General features: G+C 41.4%; 1 protein-coding gene across 1 annotated transcript in view; it reads right to left on the reverse strand.

The window, feature by feature from the left end:
* LOC309683434 (protein unc-13 homolog B-like) overlaps positions 1-17,079 on the reverse strand; it is a gene marked incomplete at its 5' end in the record, with an annotated part of 225,302 nt that overhangs the window by 77,887 nt on the left and 130,336 nt on the right. The window contains 3 exons of the mRNA XM_082497718.1: positions 9,660-9,879; positions 10,372-10,446; positions 12,163-12,241. Of these exons, the coding sequence (XP_082353844.1) occupies positions 9,660-9,879; positions 10,372-10,446; positions 12,163-12,241 (374 nt within the window). The remainder of the gene's footprint in view (positions 1-9,659; positions 9,880-10,371; positions 10,447-12,162; positions 12,242-17,079) is intronic.

Raw genomic sequence — 17,079 nt, forward strand, 5'->3', positions numbered from 1 at the left:
CTCTCACCACTTGGTGAACTGGTTGCGCAGCCTGCCCTGAGAAGTGATCGTGGATTCCTGTCCCCCAGCAAACCCCCATTTATGTACCAAGCATGACATCTATGGTATGGAATATTCCATTGCTATCACAGAATGCTCAGGGTCAGAAGGGACCTCTGGAGATCATCTAGTCCAACCCCCCTGCCAGAGCAGGGTCACCTACAGCAGTTGCACAGGATGGCATCCAGATGGGTTTGGAATGTCTCCAGAGTGGGACACTCCACCACCTCTCTGGGCAGCCTGTGCCAGTGCTCTGCCACCCTTAGAGTAAAGAAGTTCCTCCTCATGTTAAGATGGAACTTCCTACGTACAAGTTTGTGCCTGTTACCTCTTGTCCTGTCAATGGGCATCACTGAAAAAAGACTGTTCCCATTCCCCTCGCACCCTCCCTTTAAGTATTTGTAAGTATTAATAAGATCCCCCTCAATCTTCTTTTCTCTAGGCTAAAAAGATCCAAGTCCCTCAGTTTTTCCTCATAAGAGAGATGTTCTCATCCCCTAATTATCTTTGTAGCCCTTTGCTGGACCCTCTCCAGCATTGTTATTCCCTTGTTCTGTCTGTGCTCCTTCTCAGCTTCTCTGGGAAGCTGGAAAAAGTCCTTGGCTAGAATAAACATCACCTAGCAACAACTAAAGCAATATGCATTATTGACACTCCTTCCAAATCTGAAACACAGCAATCACCAGAAAGAAAATTAACTTATCCCAACTGAAACCAGGAGACACAGAAGAGCAGAAGTTCAGATGGGTTGACTTGGTCAGCATTTCCTACTGGTGTGCGCCACAGGAATCCCCATTCAGCAGAGTCACTGCACTATGCATGTCTATTCTTCTGCTGGGAGCCACCCTGTTTTGATTAGGCATCAAGGTGAAGGCATCCAAAGTACCTCTCTGTATTCCACTCTATTTTATCAGTTTGTAAGGAGACAAATCAAATAATCCATTCTTAGAATTGCATAGGCATAGTAACTATAAAAAAAAACCCTACAAGGTAGCAAATTCAATAGTTAAGAACTTGGGCCATCATAAGGATGGGGCACTAGTACAGCATCTAGCAGCTGGAATCACAAGAGCCAGGCGTAGGGGTTTGTATTACACAGGTATTTAACTATAACTGGAAAAAGAGCAGCCCCTGGTCACTTGAATACCTCTTATAAAATTTAAAAGTTCATATAATTATGAGATAAGAATGCTCCCACAACAAACTACCCCCTATTCAATTGTGACAGTCATATTTGCTCTCAAAATTCAGCCACTGACTATTGTGTCAGATGTGAGGCATGCGTTAATGAAAGCACTGACATGAGCTAACAGGGCAGATAAACCAGGGTGTGAAATGAAAAGCAGGAACCAAGCTTCACACAGTCTATGTGCAGTCAGCAGTGATTTCAAGTCATGATCTTAGATTAAGTTAAAACACTACGAAAGTCCTCTGAACACATTCAATCATAATATTTCTGCTTAGTTTAATATGCTTTTGCTTGTTTTTCTTTTCTAGGATATTTTTATTAAAAGTAAGCTTTGTTAGTTTAATATGCTTCCACTCATTTTTCTTTTCTGGGATAATTAGCTTTTAATTAAAGCCAGCTTTGTCCTAGTAAAATGATCTTCATCCAAGTATTCACCAAATATTAAATTACCTTAAAAATATGCATTAAAGCAGGTGCAAGTGTGTGCAAAGGGAGCCATCAATCACAAAGATACATAAAAATTTTCTTCTGGAAGAAGTGGGCAAATATATCTGGAGCACCTTTAATATAAGGCATTACAGTTTTGCATATGAAACAGTTGCAGCAGGTAGTGACCAAATACAAATAAAGCTCTATGAACACACACACATAAAGGACCCCCAGCAGTACAACATAGCAGGCAACCTTGTTAGCAGGCTCAACAGGGTGCCCAGTGACTAACACTGCCTGAAGACATTCATTTCTAGAGTCTTCAATCTTACACCTTTCACCGTTACTAAATTCACTTCAATAAAGAAACAAAACTCAATTATAACTTCCACTATCCAAACCAAAAAGAACAAAAACACAGGTTGGAACAGACTGTGACTGCTGAAGTTTCAGAAGTTCATTAAGGACACTGTATACCAAAGCATGCTATTAAAGACCTGGGTATAAAACAAGCTATAACTCTGCATTACCTGATAATTATTTTTTTCATTTTACTTGCCAGAGGCTTGATGTTCAGTATTTCATTTAGTACAATAAAATATATCTGCCCCAGAGTTCCCTATTGTTGGCTTAAGAAGAAATGAGATCAAAATACTGGAATTAATTACACAGTCCCTGCTCTCTCTACTCACAAGTGAAGAACTAGCACCATCCAAAGCGATGTCTTGTATCAGGCAATCATCCGGCTGTAGACCCAGTGCTTATTAAGGTAATATGAAACCATGTTACCAGGGGCTATACTTTGAACTTCAGACAAGAAGAACTATTCAGCTTTAACAGAACTAGGTCTTCTGGGGATGGAGGTGGACTCTACACAGTATATGCAGAGCTACAGAAAATTACTGGGAAAGGCCAAGCCAAACAATTTGCCTTTCCTAGTTAGAATTCTGAAATCTGTAGTGATCCAAAGAAACCCAACCCTGCCCTGACCTTTTTAATTTTAAAGAAATTAAGAAGGAAATTCAAACATTAAGAGTTCACGTTGTACATAAGCAGAATGCTCTATTTCAGAACCATTTTCTCAAAAAATTACTAGCCAGAGAGCTTACAAATATAGATGTTTCACTGTTGATCACTGAGCTGGGGCAAGAGGTATTGCAGTTCTGGAGTGGCATGGTCTGCATCATTGCCTTAATTCAAGCATTCCAGGAGCATCAAATGATGCTTTAGAATGCAAACTTGGACAAATGGAAGAATTCTAGTTAAAAACATGTTTAACATCACCACCACCTCCAGAGACCTTGCATAGTGGGGCCATTTAACCCTCTGCAAGCTAGCAGCAGTCCAGGGTATCCTGGGTTGCAGGACGTGCAACCCATGTCCCATAGACACCTAGAAAGCCCTCTATTTTGTCACCTCTAAGGCTTGGTTCTGCTTCCTGACTTTCAGACAAAATCCCCCACCTCCATCCATGCTACTTGCCCACTCTGCCCAGATTGTTTGCCCAGATAAGAAGGTTCCATCATTCCTTCCCCGGGAAAGGTCTCTTTCTCCCTGCAGAGGTTGCACCTGAACTGCAGTGCAAAAGCCAGAATCAGACAGACACCATATTTAACAATATCGCCTAATAAAGAAGAGAAAAACCCTCTGACTTGACAACACAGTCTTTCTTAATTTTAACACCTGCTTGTTGGAACAAAAACACCAGAGTTTCCAAAATAACCATTGGGGGACTAATTACCTATAATGTATGTAATATAAACCCAAAGCATGTCACCATACTGGATGGCAGAGGGCGCTTTTCCTGATATTGGACTTGGATATCACGGAGTTTTCAGAGTTGGAAGGGACCTCTAGAGATCATCTAGTCCAACTCCCCTGCCAAAGCAGGATTGCCCAGAGCACATTACTCAGGACTGCATCCAGGCGGGTCTTGAAAATCTCCAGGGAAGGGGACTCCACAGCCTCCCTGGGCAGCCTGTGCCAGTGCTCTGTCACCTGAACCGTAAAGAAGTGTTTCTGTGTATTTGAACGGAACATCCTATGTTCCAACTTGTGCCCATTGCCCCTCGTCCTGTCACTGGGAACCATCGAAAAGAGCCTGGCTCCATCCTCCTTCAACCCACCCTTTAGATACTTGTATGCCATAATAAGGTCTCCCCTCAGCCTTCTCTTCTCCAGGCTAAAGAGTCCCAGCTCTCTCAGCCTTTCCTCATAAGGGAGATGCTCCAAGCCCTTAATCACCTTAGTTGCCCTTCGCTGGACTCGCTCCAGCAGTTCCCTGTCCCTCTTGAAATGGGGAGCCCAAAACTGGACACAGTATTCCAGTTGTGGCCTCACCAGTACAGAGTAGAGGGGAAGAATGACCTCCCTTGACCTACTGGCCACACTCTTCCCTATGCAGCCCAGGATTCCACTGGCCTTTTTGGCAACAAGGGCACATTGCTGGCTCATGGATAATTTACTGTCTACTAGGACCCCCAGATCCTTCTCCTCAGAGCTACTTCCCAGCAGGTCCACCCCTAACCTATACTGGTGCTATACTGGATAGTATGTATTCAGTTGCAAAAAGAATGTTTTGGCCAGTTGATCTGCTTTTCAAGTAGTCCTATAAATGGCAATATAAAGGCACAGAAATATACAAGTACTGTGCACAGCATCATACAAACGATACTGGCTTTTCTTCTCTCTTCCTCTCTAGGACTGAATTATGAGTCAATTTATGACTGGAAACAGAAAGCAAATAAGTCTATATTGGGAATTTTATTGATACAGCTATTAGTAAACCACCAGTGCTGTTATCCTATGCTTTAACAGGAAAAAGTCAAGAAAGCAACACTAGCAGGATAGAAGACAGCTGTTCAGTAGGCGGATAATGCTTAGAAATTATATATTCCTGAAACTTAAAATAGATATTCAAGTTTCAAATAAAGGTATCCTTCCTCCTTCTGTGCAAATATTTTCCTATATAGGATTCTGGGAGCAAACAAGTGTTCATCACCATGGCGTCTAATCATCATTCAACCCAGAAGCCAAGATGATTATCACAAGACTGACTTAATCGGTCTCACTAGCAGTCCACTCACAGAGCCAGTCTCAGGACTGCAGTCTCTGAATTCAGCGTGCAACACACACAAGTTTCTCATCCAAACAGCAACAAACGTGCCTGACTTCCAGTCCTGAGTCAAGCAGAACTGAACAACTCCAGAGATGAACCATAACCCCAGGACCCAAAACAGCACCAAAGGCAGAGCACTCAGCAACACAGCCCTGATAGCTTGCGTGAAATTCCCCAAGGTTTGTTGCTCCAGCACACCATAAAGAAGCACTTGTAAAGGCATATGGCTAATCACACTCACAACACAGATTTCAAGTTCAACCATAGTTTCAAACTTGAGATCTCATTTCCTTTCACTATCTCCAGAGGACAAAATTCTGCCTATCCCGGGGCAATTTATTTTCTCAGGTTTAACTATAATTTACCAGAGGACTAGATCAGCATCACTACAAAATAAAAAAAATCCCAAGACACACTTGTAGAAGCAGATTACTATGGCTACCCAAATGCTAGTCCAGAACTGTACAGGCCCCTTTTACTAGGATCTTGCTAATATAATGTTCTTCCCTTCCACCCTCTTCATAATTTTGCTTACTTCTCTGCATCTGTTCCTTGGTATCCTACACATCCATCCTCAGCTTTACTCTTCCTTTCATACCAACGTTGCCCAACTCACTGTATTTCAGTTAGTACTACACCAGTGCTCAGGCAAGAGATAAAAGCCCCTTTTCCAAAAGCTTTGCATGCTACAAGGATTTTAAAGAACATCCCTCCATCCATTTTCAGCCAAGTAAGAAAGGATGTGTACCCATGCAGCAGAGATTTCAAGTACTTTCAGGAATAGCAGAAGGCTAAAAAGATAGCATCTTCCCTTGTGCGAGTATTTATGAGCTTATGATAAAAAGGTAAGTGCCCCATCATCAGAATAATATCTTCTAAGTACCTACAATAGACAAACATCCTCTCAGACAAACAACCTGGTGCCAACCGAGTCATAAACCAAATGGCTGCAATACACATGCCACAGCTGATTTCAGTTTACTGCACTTCAGATATTGCCAATTCATGGAACAGCCCTGCTGAACTGGTCAGCAAATGGATTTTGTTTCAAATTGCAACAAAGCATTGCTAAATTTGAGTATTTCATCACTGCAGTCCCGCACATTTGTTGACTGTAGCAGACACCCTCTATCTTTTTAAGAAACTGAGTAAGAAAAATACCCTCAGCAGAAATAACCAAACTTAATTCTAACAGATTTGAGGGAAAAGATATTTTAATTTCCCACAGAAAGGCACTGAAAGATAGAATATGGATAAATAGCACATTCTGATTCTAAGGAACAAAACCCCAGGTATCTACCCAAAATTTCAAGGCATAGACAATGGAACTGTACTTGAGACCAGCCTGAAAACATTTTGCTCTAGTGCAACATTTTTTGGAAGACTTACACAGACTGAAGTGAAGATATATCCTGAGGCATCAAAGTATAATCAATAGTATTGTATTTGTTGCCAGCCTGAAAATTCATTTTACTCCAATGTAACATTTTCTGGAAGACTTAAATAGACCTAAGTGAAGATATGTCCCAAGAATGTTGGCTTTCTTACTGACAGCAACAATAAAGCTTCTTTTAGGGAGAAACCTCTCCTGGATTTGGTTCACAAGAAAGTTCTGTTTGGAATTTATTTGATCTCTAAACCGTTGCTTGCTCCCCAGAAACCCCATTTCTCATTCCTCAAGAACAGCTTATGTTCTTCAAACATATATAAAAATTAATGTAATTCTTCCATATTCTTCTGGCCTGGTGGGTTAGAAGGATTTTAGCATGAACATTGCAAAGCAAAGAACACAGTTGCATGAAAAAGCCTTTTAATAGATTTCTACTATTGATAACATCTGTTTTCCCAACCCAGCAGCACATCCATATATTGGCCTCACCATCGTCTTAATCTTTCAACACTATCTTTCCTCTGCTTCTTCTGTCTTTTAATTACACAGTTTCTATCTTCAGTTTCCTTCATATCTCTACCACAGATAATGATAGCCACCACACTCACACTGGCTCCTCCACAGACCCCTGGCTCACAGTCTCTGTATCTTCCCTGTTCTGATGCTCACAAGCTTTCAAATAACTCAGTAAGTAAAGTTTTTGTTTGGTTGAGTTTTACCTTTCTACAGGCTTCACAAGTTTTGGGCCCAGTGTAATCTCAATTGTTTCCTCTCTGTTTCTTTAACTGTACATGCTGAAGTATCTTGTGTTTACATTTTGAAAGGAAATGTGCAAAGCAAACATCTGCAAACCCCTGAATAAAATAAGTTCTTATCTAATGCTTTGCCATATATGAAAAGTAGAGTCATTTCCAGTTGTTGCTTCTATTCCATAGAAAAGTGCAGACTATTGCTATCATCACATCCCACAGCCAATTGCATAAACATACTTAATTCCAACCGGAAATTAGAAAACCTGCCCCGATGGTTATTCTTCAGAGGCTGTTCCAGAGAGTCCCTGTTCTCATCACTGAAGTTGTCTTCTACTTCTGCCTTTAGCTTTCTCACAGCAAATTTACTCCATTTTTTTCTTTTGTAAACAGTAAGCTTAAACAGACCATCTTCCTCCCTGCTGCTTACCTCCCTCTTCCCAAACACAGTTCAAGCATAAACAGGTTCAAACAAGGATTAAACCAACTCACAGAGCCATCACTGCCATCTATTAAGCAAAGCATCTACTGCTTAGAAAAGCTGTAAGCCATGGATAGCTGCAAGAGCAAACCACAGTCATAGGAGCTCTACACACGTCTTACACCTCTGCCTTGGGCTCTACAACATTGCTTTAGAAACACTCTATTGGGACAGACATAGTATGGCTAATTTTCTTTTTTGAAACAACATTGTTCCTGTCCCACACTGCCAAGCCTCTCTTTTGAAAGATTAACAAACTCATACCAGCCTCACTCAAGACACGGTCTTATTTTCCCCATTAACACTGAACTCTCTCCAGTACCCATCCCAGTATGAAGCTTCCCTTCTTGAACATGGACAGCCATAGCTGTCCTCTGCAGGAATATATTTCCTCTTAGTAATTAGCTACTTATTAAATTTAATTTTCTGTCTATTGTTTTCAATGTCGTGATCTCTGCTCTGTACAACAGCTTTGTGCCCGTTTCCTCACTGCTGCTGGTACAAACCTAACTCTGCTCTCAACAGCATTTTCCCCATTCTGAGATATCACAATTCCACTGCAACATTATAACATCTTGGACGTGCATCTGAATCAAGCCTGGACGTGCACGTCAGCAGCTTTTCATCTCAAATACTGAAAATCACCAGTCAATAGAAGGTTCTGGTGAACTCCCAAAACAAATAAAGTTATCCTGAGTCTAACTGACTCTCTGCACCAGGTTTTGACATAAAAATGAGTTATGGCTTAACTACATTCTCCTGAACCAACTGCAGTACAGAGGTTCTTTGCTTAGTCACAAAATGGTTACAACAAAGCCAAGGCATCAATGATGCAATTCCTTGAATGCTATGAACTGTAAAGGCCACTCTAGAAACACTAAGCAACTGAGGAAGAACAGAAATGTTTCACCAGTATCAGCTGTGTCTGATAAATAAGACATTGCAAACAGCTTCAATTCTAACTATGATTTATTTAAAATTCTGCACGTATCAAAAATACAAGCGTAAACAATGTCCATTTGGGGTCTCAAGATAAGTGATAAGAAGAACAAATGGCCTACGATTCACTGGTATCCCTTGCTGAATCATCCACTCTGGCTTTCCAAACCAACTAGAGTCTGAGGCAGATACAAGATTTGACTACTCTCTCTCTTCCTGTAATTGCTGATGTGGATTTGCACTAAGTCTGTTTATACTTCACAAACTTTTCTGATTCCTTAGCCTTAGTCCATCAAGCTGGAATGCCAAGAAAATCAAGAGTGAACAAAAACAGCCCCACCCTCCTACTCAAGATTTAACACATATGGCAAAAATTTCTATTCCATTTAGACTAAGATATTTTGCTCTCAAGCAGGAACGTAAATTTGAGACCAAATCAATAAACTGTTTTAAAAGCAAACAAAAATAACGTGACCAAGCCAGATGCCCAAATTAATACTTTTTCTCTCTTCCTGCCCCCCCCCTTAATCAAATTCCTTTTAAACTACTCCATTGTTTGTGTAAGGTCTCATTTATTCTGCAACATAACAGCTCTTTGAAGAGCTGTTCTTTGAAGAGAGGGCTTCGTTTTTGAACAGTGCAGAAAAAAACAATAAAATAAACAGAAAGGCTAGTCAGAAGATGAAGTACTACCCATACACTCAAACACCACCTTCCTATCTGACCCATCATCTGTGCTGGCTCAGCCCCAGCTCTCTAAAGCGATTCAGCCATCAGACCCTGCTGTTAGGAAGACAAAACGCTGTGGCAATCTGTACTTGGTACAGAGAATCCGAGTTACACCCATGGACTCTGTCCCCTAAGCAGTACCCTAGTGCTGCTCTGAAGAGCTTAAAACAGTAAAACAGGCTGACAGTTAAAACAAGCAACCCAACTGAGACACTGGGGCAGGAGGGACAGAAGTCAGAATATCCAGCCTAGTACCCCATTCACCCAGCCCACCACAGGATATATCAGCGGACACATCACCTGAGCTGACAGTGAGACAGATTAAACATTACATGGCTTAAAACCAAATATATGTGAAAGAGTCAAGAATTAAACCTTTTACAGCACATCAAGCACAATGTTGCAAAGAAGTTCTGCGTCAGTGAAGCTGTGTGTCCAGAGGGCGATGGGTGTAAGTTTAGCCCATTGGCACCTCTTCAGAAAATACAGTCATTTTAATAAATGCATCTTCACTGATCACTTAGGTACCCCCTATATATTTAGGAAAGCTCTGATAACACTTTTGGAACAGTTGCACTCCACTGGCCACTACTCACTCTGTAAGCAGTCGGCGTTGAGCAAGTCTTGGCACTTCTCATGGCACTTGACTCCACATTCACCGCAGCGCATTCCCTGCCGTGCAATACCCCACAGCAGTCCCTCACATTCGTAGCAGTAGGTAGGAGTTGTGGCTGTCCACACTTCAAAGTTGTGTGGAGTTGTACAAGAGATGGGGTAAATTAAGGCTTGCAAGGTCTTCTTATAGACATGAGATTTCTGAAAGGCAAGAACACACATAAACCAACATCCAGGAAGGTGACCAAACCTATTTTTGATAGTTAACACATGAGTTTTAAAGGAAAAAGCATGAGCAGTGCAATAAATATATGCATTTGATGTAGGCAAATTTATCAAACTTTTAAAAGCAGCAGAGAACACCCTTCCAGAAATGTTTATCCAGGCATTTAAAAAAGATGGAATAAAAGAATTAAGGGTTGTCGATGAGGGAGATCTTGCATAAAGCAAGTTTCACACACTGTCTCCCATGGTAGATAGCACAGAAGGAAATGGTAAGATTACATTTTTGAGGATCATATTGACACGTTAAATGTTATTTTTTGCATGTTTGGTTTCTTTAAACAAATGATACAAGAAGCTTCGCATCTATATTTTTAGACATCTGTGAAGCTGGCTCTGCAGCCTGGAGAGCCACATTCCCTTAATTTGCTTACTAAAAGTTAACAGGAGCCAAGCAACCCTCCCACTTACCAGCTCTTCATCCTTGAGAGATGTTCTAGTGGCCATTGCTGAGGTAATTCCGGCTTTCCGGGACTGAACCAGTGACTAAGAAGGAAGAAAGTTTGTTACTCACCACCAATATTCAGAAATGCACTACCACTACACACCCAGAGAAGTGACCAAGGGGACTCTGTCATCCCAGACACCAAACCAGTCTATTACATTCAAGTTGGTTTCTTAAATGATAGCTCGCATCTCATAAGAGTCAAATGCTTTGAAAAGTCTCCAAATTGTTTCCACCTGCCCACAACCAGTCTCAGTCTGGCAAATTTTTATTTGTTTCTCCGGTAAGAACTGTCAATGAAACCTGGGTTCACATTTCCACTTCTATGTCCTGGTAGCAATTGTAATTCTGCTATTGCCTAAGGTCACTATGTGGGACTCACTCTTCTATGTCTAACTTCATTCATCACCAAATGGAGATTATTTCATCAGTGTTACAACAGACACGACACGCCCAAATGTGATAGTGAAAGGGTTACAACTAAACAGGTCAAAAAAAGAACAGACTGGGTTGGGAGCACAGGTTTGAATGTGCTGATGTATCACATTCATTGGCCATCACTGAATACAATGAACAGCATTTTCCCCTCAAAACTGCTTCCTGCGCATCACACCAATGCTACATTCTGCAGCCTTGGGCAGAACAGGGCAGCGCCTTTGCAGCACCTCACACTGGCACACAAAGGATTTCTTCAGCAAGCCACTCCAGTTAGACGAAGGCAGAGATGGATATTAATGCTAGCAACATCTGCTCTGAAATCATCAAACCCTATCAGAAACCTCCATTTCTGCTCTGACTCATCCTGTTTGAAGACAGATTGAAAAAGTTCATTCCATCAGTGATGGAGCAGGACAGAGTGCTGGATACATACACATGCACTGCAATACTGCAGGTTCAAATTAAAAAGCAAAAGAGTGGGGGGGAAATAAGGTAAAGTAATTTTTGTTTCTGGTGAAGACTTGGTGGATAATCTTTAGCTCCACTTACCATGGCCTGTGGAGAGATAGAATGAAGCATACAAAGGAAGTAACAGAAGTTAATGCCATTATTGCAAAGATTTAAGATACAAGCAGTTTCCAAGACACATATTAAGCTTCCCATCCATAAGCTGGCAGAGAAAATTGCATGCATCTTTTCACAGGAATTACAGGATATGGAAACTTTGGTCTTTCAGCTGTTACAGCATTTCTCTTAAGCATGAAATTGCTACGTGTACTGAACACAGCCAACAGAAAACCATTTGTCCCGCAAAAGCTTTATTTCACCATATCACACAAGCATATGAAACTTGTCCTCATTACTCGCTTGGTTCTTGTGCTTCCTCAGTGCAGAAGCCTACTGGCAATATTGCAAATTACTTCAAAAAATCCAAGCACATATGCTCATTTATCTACCCTCTGAAATTCCAACCTTCTGGTAAGCTGCCAAACCTCACATGGACATCATAACTTTCCCCAAAGTATGTGATTTTTAGGAAAATATTTAAAAATAATGCAGGCCTAAAAATAATCAAATATTCTGTGTAGAATAAAAAGGACAAAGAACATGAAAAGTATCTTACTCCCTGCCAAAAGAATGAAACCATAGGTCATTCTCACTGAGATTTTTTCCAAGCACAACCCCTAACCCCTTACTGTAAGAATTAATTTAACTAAACAGGACACCTTCAACTTCTTGAAGTGACAGTGAATGTTACTGTATGTCAAAAGGTAAAGCCACTTGCCTAATGGCTATGTGGCAGAAAAAGAATCTCTTACCAGATCACTGACAAGTGGAATTGGCTTTTTTTTGCGTAGATCAGGCATGCTATCAATACCATAGAGACCACCTGCAGGCCTGGAAATTCAGGAGACAAAAAAAAAATAATTAAGAAACTCACCAGCAGTGAAAGACAGAAAAGAGATGACCAAAAAACTTCCTTAAAACCGGTCTCCTTGCTAATATCATAGTTAATGAGAACAGGAAGAATCAGGTCACTGCAAATGCAACTTAATAATAAACCAAAATTGTTAGCACACTGAAAACAGGTCATTTTCCGATTCCCAGCTCTGAGGTGTGAGCTCACTCAGAATAGGCTGGGGACATGTTTGCAGAAAACCCAGTGCTTCAGAGTCACTGCCGCCAGCACAGTGCGTTAAGGCAGCCCTATCCCCACTGCTTCTGTAGGGCACAGATTTGGCAAAAATACTTACCCAATAGAAGAAACAAGAGCTCCATGGCAGTAATTCACATGCAACTTAGTCTGTGGTAACTGAGCCACACACCTCTGCTTTCAGAAGTACCTTTTGTTCCTTAGGGTGAGCTCAGTTTATAGTTTACTATTGGCATTGAGCATCATGGGAGGAATCACAGAATAGTCAGGGTTGGAAGGCACCTCTAGAGATCAGCCAGTCCAACCTCCCTGCCAGAGCAGGTTGGACACGAACACGTCCAGGTGGGTTTTGAATATCTCCAGAGAAGCAGACTCCACAGCCTCTCTGGGCAGCCTGTGCCGGTGCTCTGTCACCCTCAGAGTAAAGAAGCCTTTCCTTATGTTCACACAGAATTTCCCTTGCTCCAGCTTGTGTCGATTGCCCCTTGTCCTGTCACTGGGCACCACTGAAAAGAGTCTGATCCCAGAAGGAAATACTTTGGAAACTTGTCTCTAGTCCTTCTCCATCCCCTTTCTTTCCATTTAATTAATTTAGGGTTGGGGAGGGCAAGGAGGGGGATGCTTTACTGGAAGAAGAAAAATCAGCTAGAAGATTATACTTAAGAAAGTGTAAAGTTAATGCTAAAAACGATTAAGTGTTCATCTTCTTCACAGACAACAATCCAGACGTTCCTGCCTGGTGGTGTTTGGGAGGGAGCATGTCAAAGCAGATCAGCCCAGGGGCAGGATGCTGCTACCCATCGTCTGATTCTAGGCTAGAAAATACTTAATCCTGGCCCTCGAGGTCCATATAATTATTAGCAAAAACCTCACATCTGAGAAGAAAGATTATTTTTATTTCTGTAAAAGGGACCATCCATGGTGCTCAGTGTTTTGAACCATGCAGACCTCTACATACAAGAGCTGCCATTCACTGGTGGAAGTGGCAAGGGAGCAATAGAGCCATTACCCCAGAAATACTCGGAGACTGCAGAAATAAACACCATAACCTGCTTTCTTCCTGACAAGACCAGCCTGAATAATTGTATCTGGATCCTGCCATGCACTGGTAACACTGCACAGATTTAAGCCTGTGCTTGAAGAAGGTCTGTTAATTCAGCTTAAAGGCCCCAAAAGCCTCTGCATTGCCTTAAGAAAATGCTTTTTGCTAAGGCTGGGAATTGAGCACATACTTCTCTGACGTTGCCCCTATCATACTTGTCCTGAACTGAAGAACAGACCTGTGATGTGACTCCCTCCCTGCAATGAACAACCATCTGCCAGCCAAAACCCACAGCCCCTCTCAGTCAACTCAACTTCCCCATCTCCACACTGTTCTCATGCCTTGCTAACACTAAGAATATGGTTCCAAGGCCTTTTTCTTCACTACAGAGACTATAAAGAAACCTTTTTGCCTCTATCCTTAGCCATTTGTTTTCACCTTGTACCATGCTGGCCTACACCTTTTTGCAGTTGCGTGATAAATTGGCTGGCACTTTTAACCTGCACATGTTGCTGATTTCGTACACCACACCCAGCTGAAATGCTTTAGGACACAGCAACTACAGGAAAGAGTATAGGTCAGACCGTTCTTACTGCAGTGAAAGACACACACGGAGCTACCCTTTAAAACAATCTAGGAAACCAAATTGCCTCTACAAATTTGCACGTGATGAAAACTGGGAGGCTGGTAAGTGCCAAGAGGAAACCTGCACTCTTCAGCAAGCAGGGCCTACTCAAACCCCCTTTTACACAGCTGAAAGTCAAAAAAACATCCCAGGTGACCAATCCGATGTTATGGCAGACCATGCTCTAGGATGGACAAGGATGTCACGGCACAGCCTAGCACACGGTTGTGCCAAAGAGGGAAACAGTCTATTATATACAGAAACACACCCTAGCACTGTAATGGTAAAATTGACTTTTCTTGACAGGACGTAGGAGGGTGACACGTCCGAGCCACAGCAGAGTTGACAGCTGCTGCTGGCTGAACAAGGCTGGTGGGAAGGTGAGCAGTCACGTGTAACTGCGCGAACTGCGTCGGCTCTGCACGCAGCATGAGTCACATCGGCAGCGCGCGCGGCACGCTGCGCTCCTGCACGATGAGCACAAACCACCCGCAGTCAGCTGCGGCAACTAGACCTCACAGCTGGGAATGGAAGACAAACTCGGACAGGAGAAAGGTAGCGATTTACAGCAGTTAATTAAAACTACTGGACCCTTTGGCCAAGAATGAGAACACTTCTCCAATGCTGAAAATCCTTACAGCGAGGCTACGAGGTGTTTTCACTAGAGGTTATCCTCATTTCCAACAACAAATCCCAGAAAAACATTTTGCCCAAGTTACACTGCAATAATCCCTTCTGGCTTTTTATTGAAAAATCTGAAATAAGAAATACCTGCATAAAGTGTTTATATTGTCAGAACTCAGTACAGTCTTGCTGGGATCAAACATGGAGTTTTGTCTGCTGCCCTAATATTCCAAAACATTTCCAATACTAGCAATATTGTTTTGGGGTAAAATAGGTGTCATAGAGGCCTACCCAGATGATGCCAAAAATTCCAGCATTATTTAAATCACAATGCAGCTTACTGCTAAGTTTTGGGTCAAAGATTTGTGTCAAATCACTTGAATTATGAAAGCATATGCAAAATAGAAAGGGAGAGTCTGTAAGCTGAAAAGATGCAACAAAATGGTCACAAGTAAAAATCCACAGTCAATGTTCCTGCTAAAAGTCACAACTAGGAATTTATACTTCTTTTCTACACAATTTCCAATGATTATTTTTTTCTAATTCAACTGAAATGGAACTCTGATACTCTGACATTTCCCAGGAAAGAAAAACATTAAAATTGCATGTTTTATAAATTTAAGATGAGCTTAAACAAGTTATTGTGCTTGAGAAATGTGTCTAGTTACACCATGGTTTGTTGCAAAATATTTATGATAGACTGAGGAATATGACAAGTTGTAAGCCAGGTTGAGAGAAAACAGGACTATTTCAAAGATACTTGTATTTGCCACTGGAGAGAGGTATCCTAGTATCTAGACAATTATACACTCAGATGACCTGCTTTTAGCTTGTTAATATTTTAAAAATAAAAATCCAGCAACAATTCTTAATTTTCAAAATTATTCAACTTAGTGTGTTTTCAGCTACCTCAGTTTCTTTATTCAAGCACAACCTCTACTTTGCTTAACAAAATTAGTTTGCACAGACAGAACTACTGACAGTGCCTCAAATACGCACACTATAGCTTTATATGTAAGAGAGTAACTGTCCTCTGCAATGCATGTAATATTTATAGCATTATTATGGAGTGCTGTATTGAGGAGTGAATAGCATTTTTATATGAGAAGATTATTTGCGCTAATAAATAAAATATATAGATATGAGATATTACACCAGAGATTGATCCATAATACCAATTGTGCTGTTTTGGAAGCTATCTCTCCAAAGCCAGTGATTACAGACAGGGAGCTACTTTTAGCATTATGCCAAAAGCGCAAATAGCTTGAAGCATGTATTCATCTTTTAATACAAGTTTTATCAGACAGATGCTTCCATTAAATCTTGAAAATTTAAGCAAGCAGAGATGGTTTGCAATGACAGAGGATGATTACTTCCTTCAAAGGGCACGACTTCTCTAATCTTTATATGAAAGAAGAACTCCAAAAGTAAGTGCTTCAATCTACTTTGTGGCTAATAAGCCGCAATGAGGCTAACGGTGGAATTAAAGGTTCATCACCCACAACCACCTATTCCGGAAATCCCTTGCATGTGGGGATACAGTAAATAAGCTAAACTTTTTTCAAAATTGCATTAGCCAGTCTGATTAGTTACAGCTCGCACAGATAAGGAAAAAAATTACAGACTAGAGCAAATGTTGCCTTGAATTGACAAAACACATTTTTAAGTATTTCAGGACTGTAGGTGTATTCATCTTTCAGGCTGGGAAACCATTTTGTCTGCACAAACCAATACACTAAGTACATTGTCTCCTTGTTAAAGCAGAAGAAGGTGTCGTTTATAGTTAGAATAAATCACTGTCTTCTGCTCCTGCTAATTGCCAGTTCTCTAGCAGCCTGCTCACCGAAGTCCCGGGCTCCAGAAAGCGTGGGGTTGCTAGGCAGCTCCAGGCATCCGCAGGTGTGGAGGATGCTTTGCGGGAGTACCAGCATTGCAGAACAATGACTCCAAAAGCAGAAAGTCGTATAATGAAGCCTCCAATTTAACTTTGCGTTTTATTAGGGAAGCTCCCTTCAGTACTATGAGAATTACCTTATGTGTTTAGCAAGCCAACCTCTTGCTGAGATTTTAGGGCATATCTGCAGCTATGCCAGCTTCTAATGAGTTCACCACCACTAAACCATATCGCCCTAATCACGTACAAGGCACATAACCCAGCAGCTCGTTAAATGTGTCACTGCCTTTTTTTCCCAGAGCGGATTCTAAAGAAGCCACCATGCTGGCACCTATTATGCAGAGTATCATGCTGAAATTACACACAATCAGAATTTGTCTGCTTCATTTGCTGCGTG

This window comes from Vanellus vanellus (genome assembly GCF_965231255.1).
Source record: "Vanellus vanellus genome assembly, chromosome: Z".
Lineage (NCBI taxonomy): Eukaryota > Metazoa > Chordata > Aves > Charadriiformes > Charadriidae > Vanellus > Vanellus vanellus.